The sequence below is a fragment of the Coregonus lavaretus genome (assembly GCF_964263955.1).
Source record: "Coregonus lavaretus genome assembly, chromosome: 23".
Lineage (NCBI taxonomy): Eukaryota > Metazoa > Chordata > Actinopteri > Salmoniformes > Salmonidae > Coregonus > Coregonus lavaretus.
The window spans coordinates 35,036,907-35,051,316 of record NC_140010.1 but is presented as its reverse complement, the minus strand read 5'-3'; the positions used below and the strand labels follow the sequence as shown (position 1 = coordinate 35,051,316).

Sequence of the window (14,410 nt, the reverse complement as noted above, 5' to 3'; positions counted from 1 at the left end):
GTCATACACCTTAGTTACGTCATGGTAACCTTCAACACAGTGCGGTCGGGAGGGTCTACCCAATCCAGTGTTATTTCTATATAATATACAATATTATTGATGAAAATATAATAGCATCCATGTGAAACAACTTTTTTGTAGTTTGTGCTAGAAAAATAAAACTATTAAAAAAATTAAAAATACATATCTTTGAGCTAGGGAAATATCTTGAGTTTAAAAATAAATATTTAACAGTATTCCAAAAGATTCTTAAAGCCATTTACAATGAACACACAACAGCAAAATATAATTCTCCTCATGTGGGAAGAAAATGGGTTTTGCTGTGCAAAGGTGACAAGCTCTTCTCATGATCATAATTAAACGGGGGGAAGCCTGCCTTACATGATCTCTGACATCATCCACACTCGACACCAGCGTCACTTGTGAGCATGTCACTCAATAGCAAGTGGAGAAAGGAGTGGGTGGTTTATACAACCTGCACCCATTGCAGTCTCCCTTACAAAACTTTCCAAAGACTTCTAGTCATGTGCTCTCTACCACACCTTCCCTGTGACAGACTAACCAGCTCAAACAGCCTTGCAAGCATCAGGTGTTTGATAACTGGGGTAGAGTTTACACTATTACCTACCCCAGCAGAGGTTTTGTAATATGTTGCAATTGTATGTAATATGTCCCCTCTGTCCATACACTATTAGTTGAAGCAGTGAACTTTGTTTCTTTTTCCATTCTACCTTTATTCACCTGACCACTCACTATTGTCTCGTTCAATAGATAGTTTTGCATGCAAGTGAAAAATCAAAGCATGTGTACTGAGCAGAAACCTGGATTGTCAAATGTGCACATGTGCACTGTGTGTTAGCAATACTTTTCCTAGTGAGGCAGCAGGCAGGTGTAATGCATTCAAAGAGGTATGCAGGAAGGGCACTCAGCTCAACCGTGGGTTGAACTCAGGACGGGTGAAAATGGGAAGCCGTTCGGATGAATGAGCACGGTCTTGCTGACCCAAGCAGAGCAAAGCGTGGAGCGGAGGGGGGCTATTATAACCCAGCATGAGGATGTCACTGAGTCCATGGAGGCCAGTGTGACCTCCATGATCCACACGCGATTCCCTATACAAGTGTTAGAGGGGTCAAAGCTCAACTAGCTTTGTTACATTACCAGAAATTAAGAAAATAAATGAATGAGAAGGACCATCAAGTTCTGGCTCCAAAAATACTTTTTATTGATGATAACAATAATACATCTGTGCCTTTGCAGACAATTGCAGATAGATAATGGTACAAAAATTGCTAACATAAATACATTTAAATATCATAAGAAATAACTTAACTGTAAAAAAAGAACTATTCACTTGTGTAAAAAACTGTTGGCATTGGAAACACTGACTGAATGCATAGTATCTTCACTGTTCATTGGATATTTAGCCCTTCCTTTTTAAATAATTATATAACAACAATAGTAAAGACAACATCAACAGTGTGAATAAAAAATAAAATTGCAAAAGTCCAGTGTTTCTACAAGTGCTCATGTTTCGGCAAAGAGAGAGGCCTTTGTTGTCTTAACAGTGCCTACAAAAGAGCTCATATTTTAGTTTTTCTCCATCTTTAAAGTCCCCACAAGGTGAAGTGCTCTGCCATACATGATTTTATCCTTCTGTACGGTGTGTCCATCTTCCGTTAAAAAGCACAGACTTCGGTTTCGGTCTCGTGACCGAACATAAAAAGTGCCTCGTCATCTCGTCTCGACTGCCATAGCCGAGAGTTCAACTCCACCAGTCCCAGTGGAAATCCATCCCCTTTTGTTTCCCATCTAGATGGCTGGATCTGATCTTCTTTTTTTCTTCTCAAAATGCTTTATTTTGTTGTTGTTTATCTTCTTTTTCCTCCATCAGGAATTTTCCCAGGGTAGTGTGTCCATCAGGGATCACTCTACTCCCGTACAGAGAGAGTCCTTCACAGGTCTTGCTGTTGGGGGGACCCTTCATCGCTCAGGGAGGTTGATGATGGGTACCCACTGGTCCATGCACCGGCTCTCCCTGCAGAAGCGGTTCACTTTGCTCAGGGCTGGGTCTTTCCAGGAGGAGGAGTGTGGGCTCTGCAAAGACAAGAGAAAAAGAGAGAAAGAGTCAATAGTTGCAAAAGTATCCTAATGCCTGATTTTATGGCCTGTAGGCATATTATGTCAACTTTCAATAAATAAATAGAAACCTGGGGGTTTCAAGACTATGAGCAATTCCACAGAAGTCATTAGTGGCAAGACTGAGTGGTGCGGTACAGGACACGAGGAGTGAGTAATTAGTGGGTGTGGGCATGTACTGGCATGTCCAGAGCATGAGTGTCTGGTGCGCCAGTAAAATAAAATAACTTTTGAGCCATTTTTAGCACCGGTTTGCGTTTGAAAGTTAACATATTTGAGTGAATATGAGGTGAATAAAGTGGGAATAGATACTTACAGTGACCAGGACACAGTGCAGGTCCATGGGCTCTCCCCCCTGTTTCCCTCCCCCGCCGAGGATCTCTGCCAGACGCCTGGTGTTGTTCACTCGCAGGATGCTGATGTCATTCTCACAGCAGAATGCCTGGATCAGGGTGAAATGGATCTGAAGGGCCACGTCCTTTACATCCTCGTCATCTGTAGCCAGGATGCACAGAACCACATTATCTGGATCTCTAATGATGAAAGTAACAGATCTGTGGTTAGTAACACAGTAACAGCACATGAACTGCAGACATTCTAAACAGGCATGCATAGACAAAAACTACATCATTGGAACTTTGAACTTTCATTGGTTTTAAAGAAGCGTAACCTACTTACACATTCAATGATTTTGCTGCTTCATAGACCCCTACTGTTATGCATCCCTGGGGTAATGCCAATGAGAGAACCTCTTCCAATGCTTTTGCCACTGTATCCATCCTAAAGCAGAAAAAAATATTAATTATTAAAACTAACATCAAACTCACATCAACTTTCACATATGCATGGCCAAAGCTTAACTTCTTGAAAAGGAGGGCATGCCAGGGCAAGTCTATCTGAACTGGCAGACTGCCGTTACTGCCAAGCGCAGGAGCTGGCTATCGTGTACTACTAGCATTAGCTAGCTAGCTTGGTACTGTACCTTGAGCTAGCTGCGAGTCCAACTGACTGATTTGCAAGTTCAAACTCTGAAATCGCGTTTGATTTTCGGTGCATGTCACTCCATAATTGATAAAACCCCTATTGTATTATGAGTACAAAGATAGTCAATTACACTGAATTTTTTAGTTCAGGTCAAAAGTGTTTCCCTAAAATTACCTGACACCGGTGTTACAGTGTCAGGCTAACTGCAGATTTGCTGGCCGGAACGCGTCTCGTGAGCTCAACAGAAAAGCTGGCGTTACATATTCGAATACTGCAAAAACGTCAACCAAGCCAAGCAACCTAGCTAGGTAACTAACCAAGTCATAGCATAGTTGTCAAATTACTTAGATAACGTTACAGCAGTTAAATATCTTAATAAAAATACATTGAAGTTTTCCGCATTCTTTTTCAAATGTTAATGCATGCATTGCTTGCCAAGTTAAAGTGACACAGGAGAGTTGCACTGGCATTGGAAAAAGCGCTTAAAATTATAGTTTACCTTTCTGCAGAATAATCCCCACTTAGTTCCTCAAATGTCATTTTGCACATAAAATCAAAATCGAGACAATTATTTTTCTTGCTGATATGTCACTGTTAGTGCTAGTGAAATTTTGACACTGTAGCTACTCTGTTTATCGCTGTTGGAAATAAGGTAACAACTGGTGTCCACAGATAATATCGCAAGAACAATGCAAGTGCATAGCGTGACGTCAGATATTTGCATACTTAACATCATTGGCCACATGCTAATTTACCAAGACCTTCCTGGATTGGGAACGGCTGTAAAATGAGTGGCAACAGTAATGAGATAATTTGATTGGAAGACTATTTTAGAGAGGCGTGGTCTGTCTCCAGCTGTTGCAGCTACTTTATGTGAGGTTCTGTACCTCGTCAGGAAACCGGTCAAAATGTGTTATTCAACGCCAATTTAGTTATTCAAGATAAAATAAATAAATATTTCAAAAGTTTGATAAAAATGCTTGATTGTATCCCTATCTGTCAGTGCATTTGTGCATTTTGAAACAGAAGAACACAAAACACACATATACAAACGTAAGGGTCTTAAGAACATGACAAACGATGAAAAGTAAAGAAAGCATATCAAGTGGCAAGTTGCCCTGAACTACTAGGCTACTCTGTATGCTAAACTCATAGGATGACATGTCTGTCAAGAAATCACCTTCATAAACCAGAAGAAAAAAAACGTTTATCAATTGTATTATTGAAAATGGAAATGGTCTACATCTGATGACCTGATCCCCTGTATTTTGCTAGGAAAATTATGCAACCTCACCTTTCATGAGAACGAGCCGGGTATGAAGACATAGCAACGAGACGCTACCAGTTTCTGATTGGACAGTCGGCAGAGCGTGCGAAACCGCGGCTCCTGGAGATGTGCATGCAGGAAGAAAGATATGGATGGGTCAAGGAATAAGATTGTAAAAAAATTTCCCTGATGAAATTCAACCGATTAAATAGTCTTAATACACTTTAATAATTTTTATAAAGGCCTACATTTCAGAGACCCATCTTCAAATAGAAAAGGTGAAAAAAAAATATTATTAGGCCTATGTTTATCTTTAAATTGGAATAGTACTATCTGAGATGAGCTGGGAATGATGGTTGTCAATATTAATATATTGGTAATCTTTGGTAAGATTACAATAGAAATACAATTTACCTCTAAAGGATCAAATGCAGTGCTTCTTTTGATTACTGTCTCTCTATGGGAGTGTTGGTTTATGGCCTCTGACAAGAGATCTTATGGCCTCTGAAAAGAGGTCGGGCCTTATGGCAGAGGTGACACTGCACTCGTTCCATTATTACAGTCGTGGTCAAAAGTTTTGAGAATGACACAAATATTAATTTTCACAAAGTCTCCTGCCTCAGTTTTTATGATGGCAATTTGCATATGCTCCAGAATGTTATGAAGAGTGATCAGATGAATTGCAATTAATTGCAAAGTCCCTCTTTGCCATGAAAATAAACGTAATCCCCCAAAAACATTTCCACTGCATTTCAGCCCTGCCACAAAAGGACCAGCTGACATCATGTTAGTGATTCTCTCGTTAACACAGGTGAGAGTGTTGACGAGGACAAGGCTGGAGATCACTCTGTCATGCTGAGTTAGAATAACAGACTGGAAGCTTTAAAAGGAGGGTGGTGCTTGAAATCATTGTTCTTCCTCTGTTAACCATGGTTACCTGCAAGGAAACACGTGCCGTCATCATTGCTTTGCACAAAAAGGGCTTCACAGGCAAGGATATTGCTGCTAGTAAGATTGCACCTAAATCAACCATTTATCGGATCATCAAGAACTTCAAGGAGAGAGGTTAAATTGTTGTGAAGAAGACTTCAGGGAACCCAAGAAAGTCCAGCAAGCGCCAGGACCGTCTCCTAAAGTTGATCGGGGCACCACCAGTGCAGAGCTTGCTCAGGAATGGCAGCAGGCAGGTGTGAGTGCATCTACAAGCACAGTGAGGCGAAGACTTTTGGAGGATGGCCTGGTGTCAAGAAGGGCAGCGAGGAAGCCACTTCTCTACAGGAAAAACATCAGGGACAGACTGATATTCTGCAAAAGGTACAGGGATTGGACTGCTGAGGACTGGGGTAAAGTCATTTTCTCTGATGAATCCCCTTTCCGATTGTTTGGGGCATCCGGAAAAAAGCTTGTCCGGAGAAGACAAGGTGAGCGCTACCATCAGTCCTGTGTCATGCCAACAGTAAAGCATCCTGAGACCATTCATGTGTGGGGTTGCTTCTCAGCCAAGGGAGTGGGCTCACTCACAATTTTGCCTAAGAACACAGCCATGAATAAAGAATGGTACCAACACATCCTCCGAGAGCAACTTCTCCCAACCATCCAAGACCAGTTTGGTGACGAACAATGCATTTTCCAGCATGATGGAGCACCTTGCCATAATGCAAAAGTGATAACTAAGTGGCTCGGGGAACAAAACATCGACATTTTGGGTCCATGGCCAGGAAACTCCCCAGACCTTAATCCCATTGAGAACGTGTGGTCAATCCTCAAGAGGCGGGTGGACAAACAAAAACCCACGAATTCTGACAAACTCCAAGCATTTATTATGCAAGAATGGGCTGCCATCAGTCAGGATGTGGCCCAGAAGTTAATTGACAGCATGCCAGGGCGGATTGCAGAGGTCTTGAAAAAGAAGGGTCAACACTACAAATATTGACTCTTTGCATAAACTTAATGTAATTGTCAATAAAAGCCTTTGACACTTATGGAATGCTTGTAATTATACTTCAGTATACCATAATAACATCTGACAAAAATATCAAAAAATCCTGAAGCAGCAAACTTTGTGAAGACCAATACTTGTGTCATTCTCAAAACTTTTGACCACGACTGTACATAGTTGCTGGTTCCCTCCTCAATCGCTATATAGGTGGCAACAGTGGGATACTGGCCTGTGCTCTGTCAGGCCTTTGTTTCTCAAGAGATAGTTGAATAGTGTTGCTTCTATGTATGTGGGTGTCCAGTATAGACATCTGCTTATAGGTCTGCTTAACTTGCCCGGGCTGTAATCATCTTTACTCATTTGTATCTACATTTGGCATAACCATCCTATTTTAAGACAAATGCACGCCTGGAAAAATGAGTTCAGGTGGTACCAAATTTTATTTCATTGCCCTCTGCTGAGTTTTCAGGGGTATTTCACTACATGGAGGCATGGAAGTTCAGAGGGCTGAACAAAACTTGAGGGTGAGTTAAACTCTATCTTAAAGGGGCAATCTGCAGTTGCTACATACAGTTTTTGACTTATAAATTAATTATCTGTACCCATTCATTCTTGGGGCACTATTCAATCTGTATGGCTGAACGTTACAGATTGTGCGATAGAAATGTAAAGGTAATTTCCGATTGAGCCGACATATGCAGCGTTTACCGTGAATGCAGTCTCCGCTAACGCGGGAACATTGCCTTTACATTTCAATCACGCTAGAACGCTGCATTTCTGCAATACAGATTGAATAGAGCCCTTGCAGAATATAACTAAGAAATGCCTCATGAATTTAGTTCATGGTTCAACTGTCGACTCGTACTGCATCAGAACCCAAAATATAAGCTTGTTTGTAAACAAAGTAGATGTAAACAAATATAGCCTCAAAACATGGTTAAAACTTTAATTTTGAAATCATGGATGGATGGTCAGTTTCTGCATCCATAGCTCTGAAAATGAATTTGAAAGTGGTTACATTTACAGCCCCATCCCTCAGGTTCTTACCGAAAAATGGCAGGGATTATGCTTTGTTATTGTTTAAACTGCTTTCATGGTTTTCTGTGGGACTTTAGTAACTTGGTCACTTGGTGTACAAAGCAATATGATGATAGTTTAGATTTTTTGTTTTATAATTAAATGTAGTTTCTTCTAACTCTACAAATGTATAGTCCTTGAAAGTTGGATCCGTTCATGTAATGTCCCTTTTTGTACACTAGAGGGAGATATAGCTTCATTGCTCATAGAGCAGCATGGAACTCAGTTCTAGAGAACAACTTTGATTTTGGTCTTTTGAAGCCATTCGTTTGTCTCAGAGAATATTCGGCACTACTGCTTCAAGCCTATCTATACTTTAGTTTCAGTGGGCATTTGGTTACACATTTACACATTACTATTTTATTTACTATATCAAGAAAACATTACTTATTTTAAAAAACGTATTTGACCAAGTCATGTTACCAGCAGACTGTGTAGGCTAATAGTATTATACCTATAATAGTATTTTTTATAAACATGAATTATTATAATTTTTTTCTAATGCTGTCCCACTGGAAATGGTAAAACATTTGATATTTTCCAGTGTTTATTGTGTGACTGCCATTGTGGGATATTGAGCGGCCCTTACTTTACATGTGAAGTGCATACAATCAAAATATGACAGTACATCATATGAATGTAATTACTGAAGGGAGCCCATGCAAGCTATATCAAACTTAAAGCTTTTATGAGTCTAATGAAAAAATAACCCCAGGGAGTGTTTTATAATGGGCAAAAGCTCAAAGCTCCCCTCTAAGCAGGGAGCTGTAGTAGCTACAGTACCCTTGAAGTACCCATTCTTACTTTAGTCTCTCCTCCAGCCTGCAGCCTGGAACAAGGGCAAGGTTAACACTGTGGCCTGGAGCCTACACCAGTCTACACCAGAGAGAGGGAGCCTAATGTACTTCCATACAGGACCATCAGATGATAAATCACACTATTGTACAGCACAACCGCCACCACTTCAAATCAAATCAAATTGTATTTGTCACATGCGCCGAATACAATAGGTGTAGACCTTACAGTGAAATGCTTACTTACAAGCCCTTAACCAACAATGCAGTTTTAAGAAAAATAAGTGTTAAGTAAAAAATAGAAACACCTCAACTTGTGTTATATTAGTGGTTGGCTAACACTACTACTGAAAATGTGCTTTAAGGGCTTCATAAAATTACAGACAATCATTTAACTAAATCAAAATAGAGAAACTTTTAAAACTATTAAATCAACTAAATCAGCTGAGGAGTCACATACAAAGGTATGTAAAAGCAAATACAAAAATGCAAAACAAAATACAAAAAACTATTTCTCAAATATAGAGCTGCTTGTACAAAACAAATGAAAGGTGACATGCTCAAGTTATACTGTATAAGCACATTATTAAATATACATACATAAAGATAAACAAATAAAGATGGATTTAGGCCTTAATCAATAAAAATATAAGATTAAACATTTATCTGTGAATATGTGTCTAAAAATTACCTCAACATAAGTTTATCAACTATGGCTTTAATAAACATCTAATTCAAACATTGTAACTCAATAGCATTACACATCCTTTTTCTTGCATTAGTAAGATGGTGCCACACTGAGATAAAAATGGAGCGTGGCGTGGAAGTTGAAGAGGATAGTCTAGGTGACACCCATGATAAATGCATCAGGTGCTGACACCACTATCGAAAAGACAAAATATACCTTTGTCTTGTCACAATAATCCTAATCTGTTTGGTGATAGGGGTACATTAAAACGATAAGCGAGAGAAGGGGGGAAAACACATAAAAGAATGGGACCGCCAGTCGCGGATGATAAATGTGGTCTCGGCAATAGAGAAGCTGTGTACAACATTTCTTTCTAATGGCCTGATTGCTCAATTAATTCCGTAGCTGGTTCTTTTTCAGCCCTCTTTAATGTGGAAACAGTCATATTTCCTCTCAGATTAGTATAGATACAGGCTGACAGTCTGCACTGCTCAAGGTATTTGGGAGGCATAATTCATTCATAATGCCACAATGCGCCCCATCTATCATCTCAGGTTTTTCCTCCGCCACCTCGATCCCTCTTCTCATTCCCAGCTCCTGGCTCTTTGGCCCGGCCTGGGCCCCGTGGTGTGGGCGGTTGGAGTGTGTGTGTGTGTGTGTGTGTGTGTGAGGTTAGAGTGTGTGGGCGGTGGTGTGTGTGTTGGGGGGGGGGGGGGGGGGGGGGGGGGGGTAGAGAAGGTTGGGAGGTCGGCAGCTTCTCTCCCACTGATGTATTAGCTGGCATATGCAAGCGATGAATTACCAGGCGAAGGGAGTCAATTATCCACTGTAAAAAAAACTAGTGACTGGGCGCCCCGGTGGCCCCAGGGCCCCTTTTCCAATTCAGGGAATGATTTCCCAAAGAGTGGGAGAGGAGAGGAAGGAGGCTGTGAGGGGAGGAAGAGGAGGAGGAGGAGGAGGAGGAGGAGGAGGAAGGAGGGAAAAGAAACGACCCGTGTCCACTACTCCACTTTCTTCACCCTTCTTTCTCTCCACTCGAATCCAGACCACGGGAAGCTGTGTGAAAATGCTAAATGCTATTATCACCCCTTCAGAGTACATAAACCTTCACTTATGATGGATGTGTATGGGATTTGGAATGGATTTTGTCAAACAACAGCCATTTCCCCCTCTTACCTGGTTCTCTCTTTTTCGTTGTATTGAAATCGGGCCCCTAGTTAATCTGGCCTAGCTATTAAAGTAGAATATTTGAGTAGTCACACACACTGTCCCTCGCCACCTTGCCATGTAATATTTGGTTGGCCACTGATTTCTCTAACCTCTTTTTGGTGGCGAGAGGGATGAAGGGTAGGGAGCGGTATGGGGTACTCCAACCAGACCCCTTTTGAATGTACACCAGCGCAAGCGTCCCTGCCGCTGACTGACACAGGTGACACTTAGGGAAATGAGGTCATTAGCTGGATTTACAGGGGGTTTTGATAGCTGGGTAATGGGTTTTAATGATAGAATTTAACATACAGAGCCACCTGGGACAGACAGCATGCACAGGCAGACAGGTCGTTTAATAAAGTGAGAGAGGAACCGAGTGTGGAGGAGAGAGAGGGGAGAGAGATCAGGATAGAGAGAAGAAAAAAGGAGAGAGAGAGAGAGAGAGAGAGACTGCATTGAAAAAATCCTCAGTACTGAGCTCTGTATCAGAAGAAGAGGAAATGTGATCGACTTTCCAAGTCAGATAACCGCCCTCATTGTCAGATCCCCATCTGTAAAATAAATTGACTTTGTATGCGTAATGGTCAAATGTGCACACCATCGGCAATAGGCACATTCAAACACACAACAAACTGTGTGAAGTTTTATAAGTAACATGAGTGTCTAAATACAGTACAGAATATGCATTGCTTTACAATACCATTGAAGTACTCTTCACCAAAAGTAAATCACTTGTTGATAAGGTATGACTTCCTTTATCCATTGCATTATGAATAGTAGGACATTCAAAGAAACTCAACTAATTTAAGAGAAAAGAACCTAAGCCCAGAGTCTGCAAACACAGCCAAGTCCTAGAGTTTTAAGTCTTAAAGTTTAAGATTTTCAAATGGAAACAGATAATAACAAAAGATTCTTAAGTTATAAGAGAGGATGCAGCCATAAGCCTGGCCAGAATTGCAAATGAGTAAAAAAGAAAAGTGGCAGATTTAATGCAAAAACAAAGGAGACTGGTATCCAGTATTTAAGCTGCATAAAAGCTGCCAGTTGGGGTGGGTTTTAGTGGGGTAACACTTTATTTGAACTACATTATGCGTAAAAAAGACAACAGAGTTATATAATACACAACCGTATAACTATCCATGAAAGTTAAAAACAAATTTACTTTCAATGTTTACTGTCAAACAGAAAACTTTGTCCAAGTTGTCACAAAGTTGTCCAATATACATTTGCATTAGATTTGGAAACGAGGTCATGTAATTTTCATTTACATTCCCATATAAAAGAGACTATTTTATACAGACCGCCGCTAGGATAGAAACAGTAGTGGAAGTGGAGGATCTACGTATATAACCTCTGACCTCTATCCCCTACAGAGGAGGGCCTTCTGATTGGCCAGACTGCCTCTCTCCACAAAAACCCAGGATTCAAATCAGGCCAAACAATCCAAATCCCGTCTTGAAGACCGAGAGCCACATTCATGCAGCCCACCGACCATCGAGCGCCCGCTCTCTCACCACAGGCGAGTGGAGAAGGGCCCAAGAGGATAGATGGAGAGTGATGAAGCCAGTTTGCCCTGGGCTGGGCTGCTACCAAAAGAGGTTGTCTTTGTAAGAGAGAGAACAAGGACTGACCCTGGTCCACAGTGGATATTTTCCTAAATTGTATCATACGTATGTGTATCAGCCAATACCACTAATCTTGAGGAAGTAGTCAAAGGTTTTTGCTAGTGTTATCTGTTACACACAACCTCAAGTCAAATTTAAGCGCTAATATTCTGTGACAGAATGCTTGTATACCACCTACTGTATACAATAGAATAGTACCTGGCTTCCCCTAACTACTGTACCTGTGGTATTTCTGTAAAGTAAATACCCGAGCATTACAGATCTGAGCAATCCAGCAACAACAGAAGCCGTGCTGGTGCATTATCATATTCCTCTGTGCTCAGGTAGTAGGAGGTGCATTAAGAATGGAGTGATGATTATTACTGAGGCTCTGGGAAATAGCTCTGCTACTAAAATAATTACGTTTACATCAACATTTATTCACTCTTCACTCAGAGCCACATGGTAAGATACAATCTCACAATGCATTTACAGTATGTGTTTTTAAATGGAGCAATTTAGTAACGCTTTATGTTGGGTTGATAAAGCAATATGTTTTCCGCCTGTACAAGCTTCTATTGGTATGTTGTTGGACTACACACACACACACACACACACACACACACACACACACACACACACACACACACACACACACACACACACGGTTGGTTCAGTGTTTTCCTACCAGACCAGCGGAGGCAGTAATGGCTTGTTGAGCTGCTATTAGGTCAGACCCGGGGGCCAACAGGAGCCATATCTCAGAGAGTATTGACCAGCTCAGTGGCTCCTCCCCAGCCCTCCCTCCCCATCCCTGATCCTGTAAAGTAATAACTGTACTCGTGTCAGGGAGGTAATTATCATTGATCTGCTGCAAAAGGTGACAAATTTCACTGTCGCTCCGCCCGGTGATTCATGCCCTGTTGTGGTTCGCTGCCCTGTTGTTACAGTGGATCTAGGGTCTGGGTCTTCTTACTAGTGATGGGAAGTTCAGCTCTTTTTACTGATTTGTTCAGTCATTTCGTTCATTTGAGTCAGTAATGCCCAGAGCACGCAGACGCAGGACCCCCTACCTATACCTCAGTGCCCCCTACCGGCAAACGATGAACTGAAAACTTGAAAGAGTTATGATTCTACGAGCCTCTCGTTCACATGTTGTTCACCATAGGGGGCTTATTGGAGCTGTGATTTGTGACTGAGACTTGTAAACGTGTGCTTTAAAAAATTTACATTTGTTGCTTGCTAGGTAAACAAATACGATTATTTCTTAATACATTTGAAACAAGGTCTAGTTGTGGCCACAAAATACATTGTTACAGTTGTTGGTTAGCTAGCTAGCGAATTTTTGCCATATTAGCATATACTTCACCATAAGGCCAATGGTGACTTTAAAACAGTTACAGAGTTTAATGGCTGTGATAGGAGAAAACTGAGGATGGATCAACAACATTGTAGTTACTCCACAATACTAACCTAAATGACAGAGTGAAAAGAAGGAAGTGTGTACAGAAAAAAAATATTCCAAAGCATGCATCCTGTTTGCAATAAGGCACTAAAGTAAAACTGCAAAAAATGTGGCAAATAAATTAACTTTTTGTCCTGAATACAACACATTATGTTTGGGGCAAATCCAACACAACACATCACTGAGTACCACTCTTCATATTTTCAAGGATGGTGGTGGCTGCATCATGTTGTGGGTATGCTTGTCATCGGCAAGGACTAGGGAGATTTTTTAGGATAAAAATTAACAGACTAGAGCTAAAATCCTAGAGGAAAACCTAGTTCAGTCTGCTTTTCAACCGACTCTGGGAGACAAATTCACCTTTCAGCAGGACAATAACCTAAAACACAAGGCCAAATATACACTGGAGTTGCTAACCAAGATGACATTGAATGTTCCTGAGTGGCCTAGTTACAGTTTTGACTTAAATCGGCTTGAAAATCTATGGTAAGACTTGAAAATGGCTGTCTAGTAATGATCAACAACCAACTTGACAGAGCTTGAAGAATGTTTTAAAGAATAATGTGCAAATATTGTACAATCCAGGTGTGCAAAGCTCTTAGAGACTTACCCAGAAAGACTCACAGCTGTAATCGCTGCCAAAGGTGATTCTAACATGTATTGACTCAGGGGTGTGAATACTTATGTAAATGTTATATTTCATTTTCAATACATTTGCAAAACTTTCTAAAAACGTTTTTCACTTTGTCATTATGGGGTTTTGTGTGTAGATGGGTGAGAGAAAAAAATCTATGCAAAAAAAAATGTGGAATAAGTCAAGGGGTATGAATACTTTCTGAAGGCACTGTATGTCTCTTGGACAAAGGTCTTTGGTTTGCAGTCATGATTATGACCATATTCAAAGGACAAATTATAGAGAATATTCCTAGTATGTTCCCAAATCATGGTCTGTAATTTACATTTAAACTCAAAAGTATTGTGGATTTAAACTGCAATTAAATCCTGTTGAGTATGTAGCCTACTAGCCTACCGCAAACCATAAATGGACAAAGTTGCCTTCGGACACCAGAACTAAACAAATCAAAACAAGGAAACATTTTGTCAGCCTCTTGGTCTTTTTGAAGTTGTCATCCCACTTAGCTGCTGGACCCTACTGGCAACAAGTCGACCAAGCCTCCACTGTGTCACATCATAACAAATTAGGCAGACAGTGCAACAGGGTGGGAGATTGCTACATTCATCATGGG

General features: G+C 40.8%; 1 protein-coding gene across 1 annotated transcript; it reads right to left on the bottom strand.

The window, feature by feature from the left end:
• Positions 1 to 1,200: 1,200 nt before the first annotated feature.
• Positions 1,201 to 3,769, bottom strand: LOC311150773 (growth arrest and DNA damage-inducible protein GADD45 alpha-like). Its single transcript, XM_084188298.1, has 4 exons — positions 3,620 to 3,769; positions 2,815 to 2,916; positions 2,453 to 2,669; positions 1,201 to 2,094 (listed from the first exon to the last, which is right to left on the bottom strand). Exons 1-4 carry the CDS (start codon positions 3,667 to 3,669, stop codon positions 1,981 to 1,983), a joined length of 483 nt encoding a protein of 160 aa, XP_084044424.1. The 5' UTR covers positions 3,670 to 3,769; the 3' UTR covers positions 1,201 to 1,980.
• Positions 3,770 to 14,410: the final 10,641 nt, after the last annotated feature.